This window comes from Antechinus flavipes, chromosome 3 (genome assembly GCF_016432865.1).
Source record: "Antechinus flavipes isolate AdamAnt ecotype Samford, QLD, Australia chromosome 3, AdamAnt_v2, whole genome shotgun sequence".
NCBI lineage: Eukaryota > Metazoa > Chordata > Mammalia > Dasyuromorphia > Dasyuridae > Antechinus > Antechinus flavipes.
In genome coordinates, this window is record NC_067400.1 from 306814796 (window position 1) to 306830634 (window position 15839).

Below are 15839 nucleotides of genomic sequence, written 5' to 3' on the forward strand. Positions count from 1 at the left end.
ACATATTGGGAAATAGAAATTATTATCAATTTGGCACAGACCCAGAATTTGAGAAAGAGCAGTAATCAGATGGGTTTGTATATAGCTACCAATTGATTACTTTTTCTTGCTTCCTAGGATCACTTCATAGAACTTTTCTTTATAAATTAGCAAAAAATAAAATATTTCTGACCATCAGCATGACATAATAAAAACAGCACTACTTCTGAAATGAAAGTGTCTGAGTGAAAAAATCCCATTTCATGTAATACCTAGCCTTGGACAAGTTATATTGTGTCCCTGAGACTTAGTTTTTTTTATCTGTAAAATGAGAGGAGTGGACAAGATCAATTCTCAGGTCTCATTCAGTTCTAGATCCTGAGTTGATTATTCCATTGTTAGAAGATGTTATACTTATGATGAAGTGAAACATATAGATCAAATTTGTCAATTAATAGACTTGGATAGATGTGTATAAATGAAGTAAAGTAGGTAGTCATGTCATTGATCTAAAAAGGATTTTTTTTTTAATCTAAATGTCCATCCTTTTTTTTCTCCTGAGGCAATTGGAGTTAAGTTACTTGCCCAGAGTCACATAGCTTAGAAGTCTTAAGTGTCACACTAGATTAAAATTCAGGTCCTCCTGACTTCAGGGCTGGTGCTCAATTCACTGTGCCATTTAGCTGCCCCTAAATGCCCATACCTTTAACAATTGTGTAATAGGGACAGGACTAAGGAAATAAAGGGGGAGGGGGGAAGCTGTTTTTTTTTTTTTTTTTTCTCTACGAGTTTCTTCCCTTTCTTATCCACTGCTTTTGTCTTAGTGGGAGAGACTCTGAGAAATCAACCTGGGTATTGCCTGTGAGCAAGCTCCCCATCTTCTCTGAATTATATCAGCAAAACACTTGGAAGAAGGATCTTGTTATGGGCCATCTTTTATTTTTTTTTCTGAAAGAGAAAGAGATTCCAGCTGTTAATAAATTGTTAATAAACTATTAGGTGTTTTGTATTTTGTGTACTATTGTATTGCCTGTTCTAATAGCATTGGTAATCTACAGAGCAACTTGAGTCAAGTGGTCAATCTGTAGCAGGCTGGGGGTAGCATCTCCTCCTGCCTTGTATTGCCTGATCAATTAAGGGGAAAAGAATGACCTTTTCCTGGAGTTGAGAGCATCTGGGGAAAATCTGTAAATCTTCTGGTAGATCAGGGAGTTGGCAAGTCTGATAAAAGCCCAAATGTGCAAGAAAAGAGTTGGCCCAATTTTAAAGAACATAATATGTCTTCTCTGCTGGCCCTGGCTTTGTTCCCCTCTCAAGGGCAATTGATTGCCAGGATTGTCTGCTTTTCCCTCCTCGATATTATGAGCTGTTGCTGGGGAATATCTGCCATAAGAGGCAAAGCTTAGGGTGTGAGACTTGACAAACTGGCTTTAGGAATGCTGTCCAAAGCTGTGTAAAAGCAAAAATTAAAATCAGGAGATGAAATTGAATATTAAGTTAGCAGCAAAATTGGGAATAGAAATAAGAGTCCCTTGGTCACCAAAATAGAATTAGGAATGTAAAGAATGGGGCCTATATGTCTGAAGACATATTTGAGAGGTAGTAAAAGATCGGCTTCATTTCCATAAGAAAGTTTCTTGGCTCTACTTTTACCACTAATATTTTCAGATCTTATCTGTCCATTCTTTAGAAGAAAAGTGAAATAGATGACCATCCAGACATGTGAATTTCTAGTTTTTCTATTTGTTGGCTTAATATATTGCAACAACAGTAATTATGATAATAATTGGATGGGAGATTTTAAAGCAGTAAAAACATGAAATTTTTAATGAGTAGTCTAATATAGAAATCTTTCATAGCCCTGTTGACTTCCTTTAAACTTACATAGCAAAGACATTTTCTTCCCTTCTTATTTACAAAGTCCCACAGCCACTTTTCCACAAATCAGTTTTGATATAGTCTTATCTTAAAATTAAATATAGAGAAGAACATATTTCATACTTAGAGTATTGGAAATAATTATATGAGAAAAATGCATCTATTTTCTACAGCTTACTTTTGTTTATCCTTTAACTATGAAAAGAGAATTTTTGTTTTACCTTTAGGATTCTGATTTCTAAGTCCTCAAAATAAGTGAAAGTAAGTCCAATGCTTTCTAATCATTTTGGAAAATTCGATTATCTTTCTTCTCCCAAAAATCAATTTCATTCTAGTCTGAAAAGAAATGTTCCTTCTATATATCTTCTATCAGACTGGAATTACAATGATAACTGAATGCTCCAATGAAGTATCTTTAAGGAGATAAGGCAGATGAATGTCTAGCTAAAAATTAGTTTACTTAGTAGAGCTTATTTTCATAATGATGAAGCACTAACCCTTTAAAAGGCAGCTGGTGAGGATGAATAGAAAAAATCCAATATTCAGAAATTTAGAACCCATGAAAGAAAATAATTTACCCAGAAAATGATGGACATTTTAGGGAAAATTAAAATTATGCTGTATTAGATTTTTCATGTGTCCTTTATAGATTGATTAAAATTAATTTTGGTTTAGGCAAATAAACATGCTTTTTAATAAGTTAATTTGCTCATAAAATTACTGTTTTTTCTTTTATATTTTAAGATAGTTTATTCAAATAGTAATTGGAAATTAATTGAATTTACATTTAAATGTTCAACTCTTATAAATGGAGCTAACCTGGTAAACTTTAAGGAATTTCATAATCTTTTGGATTTTTCGTTTATGAGACCAGAAAACTTGAGAAAAAAAATCTTTTATAACAGATAGTTACTTACATTTTCTATACTTAGTGTTCTTCATCTATCATAAGATATAGAACTCTTTAAAAAGAAGCATTACAAATAGTATTTACTTACAGAAAAGAAACTGAAGAAAGCCAAATTCTTTGAAAAGAACTTGTAGCTTTATAAAACTTTCTTCTATTGACCTTATTTTCTTAGTTCCCATTTTCTTCTATTTCAACTTCATCTGATGCTTTGTTTTTTGGGTTGTTTTTTTTTTTTTTCATCATTTTCATAAACTTCCAAAAGCTAAAATTTTTCCCAGATTAAAACTAGATTTTCCCAGATTGAGACAAGGATTCTCTATGCTTTCATATGTTAGTTCATGTCTTACTTTTTTATTTTTATATTTCTGAACACAAACCAATTTCTTTCATATGCTGCAAAATTCTGTCAGAGAGATTTAAAATCAGAACTTTTGCTATGCAAAGTACTTTATGAACAAGGATTGACTGCAGTAAGCTGTTGTGATGAACATCTATTTGCAGTTCTTAAAGAAAGAGCAAAGGAGTGGTGAATAAGTGAGGGAGAGCATTGGGAAAGACCCTGAAGTACTCTCACCACTGCTTACTTGATTTGCTGAATTTAGAGTCAGAAGGACTTGAGTTCAAATCCTGCCTCAGATATTTGCTAACTTTATGACCCCTTGGGAAATCATTTAATATAAGTCAGCATGAATTTTCCTCATTTGTAAAATGGAGAAAATAAGAGCATTTACGTAATGTTATTGTTAGGATCAAATGAAATAATGTATGTTAGATGTTTTACAAACCTTAAAACATTGTATAAAAGTTGCTGTTGTTATTATTATCAAACTGGATATTTCTTAATTTATAAAGAATTAGTCGCTTCAGTCCTGACACTAATGCCAGTGATAACCTTTACAGTTTCACCTTTGATGAATTCAATTTGATCCCTGCTGAACAGCCTTAGAAGAATGCACAGACACTTGATCTTTGTGTTCTTTTGGGTGGGATAAAAGGCTCCTTATCCATTTGCCTATGTATTTCTGTTAAAAAAATTATTGGATACTTTTTGTCTTTATATCCCAGAGGGGAAATGTATTTCATATCCAGATTGAAATCTCCTTTATCACAAGGAACAATTAAGCATAACAAACAAACAAACAAACAAAAAAAAAAAAAAAAACCATGGTGACTAGGAGGACAGAAATAGAGAAATCTGGGAGAGAACAGGATTGCTCAGGAAGAAGAAGATAATGAATTCTATGTGGAATATTTTCAGTTTGAGAATCCTATGGAATATCCATTTAAAAATGCCTAATATGCAAAAATACCACTATTAAGCATATATTTTATAAAATAACTTGAAACTATACTTAAAAAGTCACCAAATTGCTCTTTCATGTAGCAATATCATTATTCTCTCCCCAAAGTAAAAAAAAAAACGAAAGGACATAGGTATATATGTACAAAAATATAAAAGTATTTTTTTTATTATAGTAAAGAATTGTAAACATGGTGGTTGCCCATTAGTTGGAAAACAGGCATATTATAATAATAGAGGTAAGTAGAAAACACAGTGAGTAGATTATTGAGAATATAGTCATAATGGTCTAGGTTCAAATCTGGCCTCAGACCTTTAGTAGTTACTGGGCCTTGGGCAAGTCAGCCTCAGTTTCCTCAACTGTATAATGGGAAAATTATTATACTTATATATTTCATTAAATTGTAGTATAATTGCCATAAAAAATTATTAGAAAGAATGGGAAGACATACACAGAGCTCCTGAAATTCTTTCCCTTTTTATCTGCATTTTCTGCCTTCTCTGTCTTCATTCAGGTCTAATGAAAATTCCAATAGGATTTTCTTTCTGATTTCACTTAATGCCATTGTCTTCCATCTTTTGATTATATCTAATTTATCTTGATGTTTTTCTTGTTTCTTTGTATGTTGTCTTCACCATTAGGTTGTGAGCTCCTTAAGAGCAAGACCTCCTTTTTACCTTTCTTTGTATCTCTACTTCTTAGAGCAGTACTTTATTGTCTGACTTACTGAAGTAAGTAGAACTAGGAAAATAGCATAGATAATAATTACAATATTGTGAATGGAAGGAACTACAACAAAACTATCCGGGATGCTGTGTAATTGTAACAGCTGTGCTTGTCTCAGGAAGCAGAGATTAGAGAATGGCACCTGCTTGTCCTTTCCTGGAGAAACATCACTCATCATAGATCTAGTACCTTACATCATTGCCAGATTACACCAATGTGTTAGCTTTGTTGAATTGCATTCTTCTCTCCTTTTCCTTCTCTTCTTTATTTGTTCGTTTGTTTATTTATTATTACAGGGGAGAGTTCACAAGTTGAAGGGGAAGGCATACATTTGAAAATCTAAACAATATAAATACAAAAGCTATCAGTAAAAATTAAAATATTTTAAAAAGATATTACTTTGTAAATATTTTGTGTTTAGTTATCATTGTACATATTGTACCTCTATAGTAAATTACTTAAAGCTTTCTAGGATCTTTGGTTTTTATCTTTGTATCCCCAGAGCCGTGTCTTAAACATGATAAAAGCATAATAAATGTGTCTAGATTGGAATGGATTGAAATGACTGAAATATCAGCCAGAGGGACTACTTTGTCAATGTCTTCAAAGTTAATGTTTTCTGAATTTCCCCACTTGTTACCTTTTCCTTTCACTTTCCTAATCTCCTTTCTCTCAGAAGTGCTGTGAAACTTTCATGTAATAAAAATTAAGTTTTATTGTTTATTTTATATTCAACAAAAAGGCAATTGTTTGGGAAAGATAATAGTGTTTTGTATAATATTTAACTTTTAGGTCTTTTACTCTCTCTTTACAATATCACTCTCTTTTACAATTCAGAAAGGTTTCTGATCATCCTTTCTCCTTTGTTAGGGTAAAGTCACCAAGTTGTACAGGAATCACTTAATTTTAGATGCCAGGTTCTCTGTACTATGGGCTTTTAAGTATAGTATCTTGGGATCCATATTAATAGTTACTGAGCACCCATTATGTTCTTAGATTTAAAAGAAGGTCTTTTGGAAAAGTAGAATGGGCCTAGAAAAGAGAGAGAAGAAACATAATTAAGTAATCAGAAACACCTAGAAAAGCATTCTAGTCCTGGAAAGTAGTGTGAACAAATGTTTAAGAAAGAGAATTGATGAACATTCAATATATGATTATTCTGAATGTTTATCTGAGACCCTTTATTTACTGGGAGATAAGAATAATTTAGGAATTATTTCCCAGAGGAAAATAATTATAAAACAATATGAGACAAGTATACGCCCTGTAATCTCTATCCAAAGCTGTCAACTGCAGTGATGAGATATCCTGGAAAATTCATCTAATGGCCTTTTTGAGTGATGTATTATTGGGAGTTTAGTATTGACCAAGTTTAATATTTCCATAACTGTTGGCTTTAATTGATTGAAAACATGGACTTTGCTTAGTTTAGCAATCCAGGATTTTTTCTGGTATATATACTGATCATTGTACTAGATTTAAAATATTTAACCATCTAATATCTATTAGACTTTTATTGTACAAAACTTGAATTTGCTTTTCTTCATTCTTTTTCTTTTGTGTTTTTCCCCCCACAGTTGAAGAAAATATTCCTGAGAGAGACCTTAATGGAAGACTTTTTATAAATTGTGTTTTTCATATCAGTGCTGATAGAATGTTTGAATTGCTTTTCACCAGTTCACGCTTCATGCAGAGATTCACCAATTCCAGGAATATAATAGGTTTGTTCATTTGTCCTTACCTAATAGTAAGTTTCAGGGAATTTCATTGTCAAGTTTAGTGAAATGAACTAGAATCATACTAGTATGAAAGCAATTGATGCATTCAGAGGGAAACACAATTGGACTACTTTGGTCTTGAGGATTAGATAACAGCTAAATTGTTATTTAATAGTTTCCATTAAATTCACAAATAGACTAATTGTTTGATTAGTCATATTCCACTTATTAATTCCTCCCTCAGAGTAAAACAACTGCTTTGATGATCATTTAACCCATAAAGTTCAAAAGGATTCCATTTAGAAAATTTACTGTAACATATAATTTACTTCTAAGGATTTCTTTGATTATATGTAATAGTTTCCTGCATTGTTAAAAGTCTCAAGTGGCAGCATTGTAAGACCATGAACTATGATACTGAAATGATGTTGTAATTTTACAAGCACTTGGTAAACTTATGACTAATAGGTAGTATAGAATCTTCCTTATTCAGTAAGTGGAAAAAAATAGAATGTAAAGAAGCCAAGTGGTTTGTCTAAAATCAGGGGTCTTAGGTGAAGATGCCATTCTGTTTCATTTAATGAGATAGTAGCTCCTCTTCCATCATTTATGAGTTTCACAAAAAGCAATTGTAATGCCTTTAAAGGTAATATTCAGTTGATCTGCTCTACTTATTTCTAGGAAGAAAAAGTCAGTGTACTTTTTCGTTTCATCATTCAGCACAGAACTTAGCCAAGAAGTTTCTATTTCACTGCTACTAATTGAATTTTTTACTTATCTTAGAATAGGTTTTGGATTTTAAAAAATATAGTAAATTCATACATATTTTGCCCATTATTGTATTTCTCTAGCTTAAGAATCATAGAATAATTGAAGACAAATCGGGTTTTTTTTCCTTTAAAATAATAAAATTAAACAGCCTTCAGTTTGAAAGGCCCCTTAAAGGTAGTAACAATGGAGTTCATATTTATGTGTAGCTTATAGTTTACAAACTGCTTTCCTTGAAAAAACTCTGTAAGGTAAGTAATGAAAGTATCAATATTCTGATTTCATAGAAAAGGAAATGAGGACTTATGAGATTAAGTTACTTGCCAGTGTTTACCCAGTGAGTTAGAAGCAGAGCTGAAACTAGAACCTGACTGTCCTAATTTTCCCTGCATTTTCCTTTCCATCACACTATACTTTTTCCCTTTGCTTCAAAATTTAACCTCTCAGTGTCCTAGCAGACAGATGGAGTTTACACAACAGAAATTCCCTGTACTAAAGGTATTATAGAGCTAAATTAAAATGAAAAAAAAATTTTTTTTTAATTTTCTGATTCCCCCCACATAGTTTTATTATTACCCATTCTCAACTGGAAAACTTTTCTAAGAGTATATATATATATATATGTATGTATGTGTACATATATATATGTATATATATAAATGTGTGTATGTGTACATATATATATTCTTTTTAATTTTCTAAGACAATGTTAATTGATAATAGTACATTACCACTTGATAGCAAAAGAGAAGAAAATTTCATATTGTCTAATATAGATCCTAGAAAGCATATTTCAGGGGATTTAGGGAAAATCTGGGTAAGATCCAATGACCCAGTACTTTGAAGAGATAAATAGGTGAAGGTGGAGATGGGATTTTATCAAGAATTAAATTTTGGTGAGGATGAGAATATTTCTGATTATTAAGAAAAAGATGAGTTATCTGAAAAGACCAATGGAACTACATAGAGAATTTATTCATCAATTGATTTATTTTATTTTTTTTGTGGCAGTCAGGATTAAGTGACTCTCCACTTGGTTTTTAAGATGTACTGAAAATACAGAAGTAGTTTATACAAAATAATAATGTTCTGTATTAATGTAGCCTAGAATGAGTTGAGGCTGGTGAGGAATGCCAAATTAAGGAGAACAAAAAAAAAGGCTTATTTTTTTTAAAACTTAGGGACAAAAGGAAAACCAAAGAAGAGATGATCATGAAGAGATCTTGATCATGATGGAAGGGAAGATGATATCAGATGATGGTGGAAGTAATGAGTTATCCAACTCTGATTTTGTTTCCATTTTAGCTCCCACGGAAAAAAAAATTTTTTTTTAACTTGCAATGATAGTACATGAATGTGTAACAGGGAGTTAAGAGCCAAGATCAATAAAGAGATAGTAGGAAAGTATCTCTTTGCTTTCAGTGAGTATAAATCACTGGAGATGAATGATCCCATAGTCTTAAATGACTTGGCAAATGTTGATTGCTGTCATTGTTCATGTGGGAGGTATGCCATAGGACTGTGAAAAGCCAAATGTTCTGATTTTCTAAAGCGGAAAGATAGTGGGATCTTAAATTATCCAAGAATGTTTATTAAATATTTGTAATGAGTTCTGAAAGCCAGCATGAATTTATCATGCTATTTCCTTTTTCTATAAAATAACTGGCCTCATTGACATTGAACATGGTTATGTTTGTAAATAGGAGAGAGATGTGAGCAACTTAATGGATTGTTTTTGTTGTTTAGTTGTTTAGTTTTTCAACCATGTTCAGTTATTCATAACTTCATTTGGAGTTTTTTTTTTTTTTGGCAGAGGTACTGGAGTGTTTTCGTCATTTCCTTCTCCAGCTCATTTTATAAATGAGGAAAGCAAACAGGGTTAAGTCACTTGTCTAGGGTCACACAACGAGTAAGTGTCTGAGGCCAGATTTAAACCCAGGAAGATTATTCTCAACACCAGGCTTGGTGTTCTATCCACCTGGCGGTCCTAAAGATAACATAATTGTCTTTAAATATCTGAAGGACTGCCCTGTAGAAATAGAATAAAGTATATTATGCCTGGCATTAGAATACCAATCAGGAGCAATGGGTAGAAGTATCAGAGAGACAGATTTTAATATGATATAAGGAAAAACTATTAGGATTATCCCCAAATGGAATAATGTCCCTCAGTGGGTAGAGAATTTCCCCTCCTTGGAAGTCTTCAAAGAGAATTATTCTGATTGCTTCTCAAGGATGTTATAGAGGGTTTTGGTGAGGTGTTGGACCAAATGGTTCCTTTTCACTCTGAGATTCTGTGATCTATTGTACTATGCTTATTCTGCAGTTACCCATGGTCATTTATGTCACTTTTTCAATAATAAATAGTTTTGATATGATAGATTCTAATTTTTTAAAAATTCTTTTTACTATTATGAGCCAGACATCAGCAATCATGAACACTTCCAAATACAAAGAACAGGAAAAAAAAAATCAAGCATGAAGTTACAATTCTTTGCTCTCTCATAGCCTTTTAAACTTAACAATATATTAAATTTAAGCTTGTAATGCCCTCTTCATCTGCTTTTGTAATGTTTCATTAATAATATTTTTCTTTTTTGCCATTATTTCTAATTACCTTATAGTGATTCTGCTATTTTGCTATTCCCCCCATAATAATTTGTTTTCCATCCTCCCTAAATTAAAGCCCTCTCTTTAATAAATAAGTCAATTGATGAAAAACAAATTCACAGATTGACTAAGTTTAAAAATGTGTGTGTTGTTTTGGACTTTTACTCTATCACCTTTCTATTGAAAGGTGAAAACAATTCATCAGGTATCTTCTGGAGTTGTGATTGGTCATTGCATTGATCAGAGTTCTTATGTCCTTCCAAATTGTTTTCCTTCACTGTAGTGTAGTAGAAGAAATTGTGTAATGGATTCTATTTATTTCACACTTCTTTAGGTCATATAGATCCTTCTAGAAATTTCTTTGAATCTATCCTCTTTCATAAAGTAAAATAATACCCCCTTATGTTTATGTACCATAATTTATTCATCCATTCCCCAATTTATGAATACCTGTTTCCATTTCTTTTGCCTCAATGAAAAACTCCTGATTTTTTTTCTGTGAGAGATACCTTTATTTTAGTCTTCCCAATAATACTTTTCTTTATTAAAGCTTTTTATTTAGAAAACATGGGTAATTTTTCAACATTGACCCTTGCAAAACCTTCTGTTCCAAATTTTCCCCTTCTTTCCCCCACTCCCTCTCCTAGATGGCAAGTAGTCCAATACATGTTAACTATAAAATTGCTGATTTAAATATTTTTGTATGTGTGGGTTTGTTCTTTCTTTGAAGGCTTGTATCTATAGTCTAGGTCTCTAGCAGTGGTATTGCTGGGAAACACTTTAATGAGTTTGGTAGCATCCTCAGTTACTTCCTAGAATGCTTGAACCTCTTCAGAGCTCTGCTATTAGTGTGTTTGTCTTCTTATACTCACTTACCCATATTTGTCATTTTTTCATCTTGGCAATTATCAGAGGTGAGGTATGTCTTCAGAGTTGTTCTGATGGGCATTTCTCTTGTTAGTGTTTTGGAACTTTTTTCATATGATTATTCACTTTTTTTCTTGACAATTCTCTGCTCATGTTCTTTGGCCATTTATCTGTTGCTTTTATGTATTTATATCAATTCCCAATGCATCTTGAATATCAGAGATATCAAAGTTTCAGAATATTGAAATATCAAATTTGTTTCAGGATAAGTTCCTAAATGTTGCTTTTCTAGTAATTATTTCATTGATTTGTATATATACCTATGTTTGCAGAAGATTTTTAATTTTTTGTAATCAAAATTGTTTACTTTATCTCCTGCAATCCTTTCTATCCTCTATTTGATTAAGAATTCTTCTATCTGCAATTATAAAAGTTCCTTTTTTCTTCTCTGGCCCTTATGTTTATGATATGAGCTTTTGTATGTAGATCACATATTTCTTTGAGATATTAAATGTTGGTCTAACTGTAATTTCTGCTCATTTATGTGAACTTATGTTGGTTGCCATGGTGCATGTGGTACTTTTACCCACTGATTACAGATATCCAATCATTTTTTTTTTGAGCTCTCCCTAGATTTGCTGGTGTGATTCATTTATCAACCTCAGTTGGCTTTTTATGCAATTCTGGACTTGATTACTTATGTTTCTCTGTGCCTTTTTTTTTTTTTTTTTTTTTTTTTGTCTTGGCACTATTCAAGGCCTTTCTCTGATATTTGCTAGGATGTGTGGGAGAACAGAGTTCTTTTATAACTTTTCATGTTACCAGAAGTTTGTTTGACTTTTTTTGCACATAATATTTCCTGGCATGATGTTAGTTACCTAATAAATTGTGAGATTTTTCTAGGTATCCAAAAAGTTATTTTCATATCATCTCTTATGCTGAATTATCAAACATGACGATATAGAAAATACTGTGACAGGATTACATTTTATACTTGTGATGAAAGGAACAGGTTAGACAAGGTTTTATCCATTTTGATGTAACTAATTAAACTAGATAGAGAAATTGATAAACTTATTGGAGTAGTCAACCTTACAGAGTAGATGTTAAAGGCATCAAATGTTTTTGCTTGATCACTTTATATAGAGCATGGTATTGTTCCCAAATATTTCTTTTATTTGAATTTTGAAAGAAACAAGGGAAGGCACCCAATCAGTGCAAAGGTAAGTTATATGGTAGATGGAATGTTTGAGTTGCTGTAAGTAAGTCAATATAGTTGGACCTTGGAGTGTGTGGAGGGGAGTAAAATATAAGAATACTGGGAAAGTAGGAAGGGATCAGATGATGAAGAGCTTTACAAGCCAAGTAGAAGAGTTTATATTTGATCCTGGAAGTAGTAGAGTGCTACTGGACCATTGGCAGGGGGTGGTGACATAGGCATATGCTTTAGAAAAATTAGCTTGGTGTCTGAACAGAGGATGGATTGGAATAGGGACAACTTTTAGCAGGAAGACAAGTTAGAGAGTTATTGTATTAGTCAAGGCAAAAGGTGATGATGAGGCCCTGAAATAGGTTGGTAGCTATGTGAGTGGACTGAAGGAAATGCATATAAGAGATACTGAAGAGTGGAAAATGATGGAATGTGTGGATTGAGTGAGAGTTGAGTAAGAAAAATAGAGGGTAACATTGAGATTATTAAGTGGGATAACTAAAAGAGGATGGTATCCTGGACTGCACAGGGAAATTCTGTATCATTTGGTTTCCCTCAATTGCTTTTATTTATTATATAGGAGGATAGTATTGGGTGACAGAGGGAGGGCTAGGACAAAGATTTTGGCATATGTCTGTTGTATTAAAAAAAAAAACTCACCTTTTGAGTTTGAGGCATCAATAAAAATTTTTTCTAATTTTTTTATTGGTTTCATTTGTTTGGTTATGTTTTCAGTTTTGAGTTGTCTCCTCTTCCCCTGCTCTACTTCCCAAACCCATATTAGAGAAGGTCAACATTTGATATTGATATGTATGTAAAATGAATATGAATAATCATATTACTCAGAATGTCATTCACAGTTACTCTTTGAACAACATTGCTACTTTGTATAACATTTTCTTGGTTTTTTTTTCTCATTTAATTTCATTCTTTAATGCAAGGCTTCCCCTATTTTTCTAAAACCAATCTTATCATTTCTTATAGTATAGTAGTATTCTATCACAATCATAAACCACAACTTATTCAGTCATTCCCCAAAGTATAGGCATCCTCTTTATTTTCCAGTTCTTTGATACCACAAAGAGAACTGATTTAAATATTTTAGAAGCTATATCTTTTCCTTTTTCCTTGCATACCTTGGGAAACAAACCAATGTTTGCTGGTCAAAAGATATACTCAGTTTTGTAACTCTTTGGCCATAATTCTCAATTGTTCTCCAAAATGGTTTAAATTTTCTTGTTTTTAAAGAAAGTCAGTGAGTCAGTAAACAACAAGTTCCTGCTTTATCCCAGATAATTGTACTTTCATTAAATGCTATGCTTAAAAGCAAATAGAAAGTTAGTTAACAGCCATTAGAATATTTTAAAATTGTAAAACAATTTTGATTCAGCTTTTAAAGTTTTATAATATATATTCCTGAATCTATCTAATTATGTATATTTTCTGAATTTAGATGTTGTTTCTACCCCTTGGAATATTGAAACTGGTGGTGATCAACTACGGACTATGACATACACTATAGTTCTCAACAATCCACTTACTGGAAAGTTTACTTCAGCCACTGAAAAGCAGGTATTGTATGGCTTAATATTCAGTATTTCAGTAGAACTGTGGGTGTAGAGAAGTGATTAGGTATTGTGCTGTGAACATCTATGGTAAATCACCAACCTTTGGGACCATTTAACTCTAAGAATTCTCAATGCACTTTGAATATAGAATGTCATATTTGCTGTTAGATGCTGTTGTCATCAATAGCTTTCCTTAATCCTTTTGTTTTTTCGATTGTGGTAAGAGGATGGTATTAAAAAAAAATGTTTGTCATGTAAAAATAAAAGGATTTTAATAATTGATTGTTAATTAAGATAACTAGATTTAACCACTGTCTCCTCAATTCCACTTAGTATCTTGTTTCAAGTTCTGGCCCATAACTTCTCCTTGTAGGATCAGATCAATCATACTGAACCATGCTAAATTAGATAACTATTATCTCTATCAATTTCACTGACTTAGTACCTTGTAAGAATCCTTTGTTTCAAGTTCAGAGTTCTGGCCCATAACACTGTCGCCTCACTGTCTTTTAAGGTTCATAGAATCTTAAGAGTTGGAAGAAGCCTTAGAGGTTATCTATTCCAACCACTACCTGAAGTAGTAGCAGCTGCTAAAGGAGCCAAAACAAATAGAGGGGGCTTTCAAGGAAGCAGCTAAACAAATGCCTTCAATAACCAGAATGAAAGGAGTTGACTTCTCAATATTAGTTCTGTGTTCTTAAAAAAATGTATTTTCACTGTGGTCAGCAAGTGAGCCAGAGGCTTTCTATGAGTATATTTTGAATTCTCTATGCAGAATTAACTGTATAATGTGTGTATTATTTGAAAATATATACAAGAGAATTTTCCAAATTCAAATTAATTTCTGCTGTCCTGTCACTAGTTTTATTTTTCAACAATTCTTTTTTATGAAGTGATTTATGTGCTAGCCATTGTGGATACAAGGAAAAACAATATGGATTTACCCTCACATTTATACAGTCTAGTCTTGGGATATAAGATGTGCACAGAAATCTGTTACAAGTTAGAATCTGATATATATATTTGGAAGTCATGCATATTTTGATAAGTTCATCTTTCTGGGGTTTTTTTTTTTTTTCCATTGTTAACTATGGGATGTGGGAAGAGGAGCACTGGTCAGTGTAGAAGAGATGTGGTTAAGCCTAGGAGAGCTTGTCAAGCAATTCTTTTCATGAGTTAAGAGTTTTGAAAACCTACACTTGCCAGGTTGCAGCCTATTTAAGGGGAAAATATTTTTTCTTTTCTTTATTTCAGTCATCAGAAGGTTATATTTTGAAAGTAAAGTGTTTTCTTAAATTGACTGATTTTTTTTTTTTTACTGTCATTGAAACATCTGAGATCATGTAAACAGTCATTTATGTAAAAGATAATAACAATTCAAACTTAGTACTTTGTAATGGGAGGTAGATATTATTGGTATCATGGTATACTTTACAATCAAGGAAACTGTGCTCCAGAGTTAAAGTACTCATAGTTACACAGTTAATGCAAAGTGAGAACCAGATTTTGAAAACAGTTATTCCCGATTTCAAGGCCAGTTCTCTGTGTAACTTACTATATTGCAACAGTTATATCATGAAAACACAATAAAATGTTTCATGAGAAGTCAAGGAAAGTTATTTAGATAGGTCTTATTTTATGGAAGTAAGTCTTCCTATTTGGAGAAAAGTTTGAGTAAGGTTTTTCTAATTGTAAATAGTCAGTGCCTTGTTCTTGTTGCCTTTCTCTGAAAATGGATTAAATAATAGATATTCTGTGATTCATGAGACCTGGAAAATGTCTTTTTCAATCTTAATATTATGAGTATCTTTTTCAAAAGCTAATGTGGAATCCTTTGCCATCACTTGACAAATGATTGTTGGAACTCAGAGTTTGAATATGAATGTTTGCTCTAGAGTGAGTAATACTAAAGGATATATAGGTATTTAGAAGATGTCCACTAATTTTATCTTGCTTTATTTTTATAGACATTATATAAAGAAAGTCAGGAAGCGCGATTTTATTTGGTAGATTCAGAAGTTCTGACACATGATGTTCCCTACCATGATTATTTCTACACTTTGAATAGATACTGTATCACTCGTTCTTCAAAACAGAAATGCAGACTACGGTAAGCCACAGCTGGGAAAAACTGAAAAATATTAGCGCATTAGACACAGAGGACTAGGCCTTCATGTGCTTTGTCCTGTCATGCCCAATTATTGGATCTATTTTCAACTAATTTATTTCCATTAAGTTTTCTTTAAAAGCTTCTGAGAAATTTGTGTTTGATTTTTGTTTGTTTTAATGTGTTTTTTAACTTAT

At 32.2% G+C, this 15839-nt stretch overlaps 1 protein-coding gene across 3 annotated transcripts in view; it reads left to right on the top strand.

The window, feature by feature from the left end:
• Window positions 1–15839, top strand: part of LOC127554078 (protein Aster-C-like) — a 51819-nt gene that overhangs the window by 25533 nt on the left and 10447 nt on the right. For all 3 annotated transcript variants that reach the window (XM_051985314.1, XM_051985312.1, XM_051985313.1), the window contains 3 exons: window positions 6372–6515; window positions 13421–13539; window positions 15503–15645. In XM_051985314.1, coding sequence (XP_051841274.1) covers window positions 6372–6515; window positions 13421–13539; window positions 15503–15645 — 406 coding nt within the window. The remainder of the gene's footprint in view (window positions 1–6371; window positions 6516–13420; window positions 13540–15502; window positions 15646–15839) is intronic.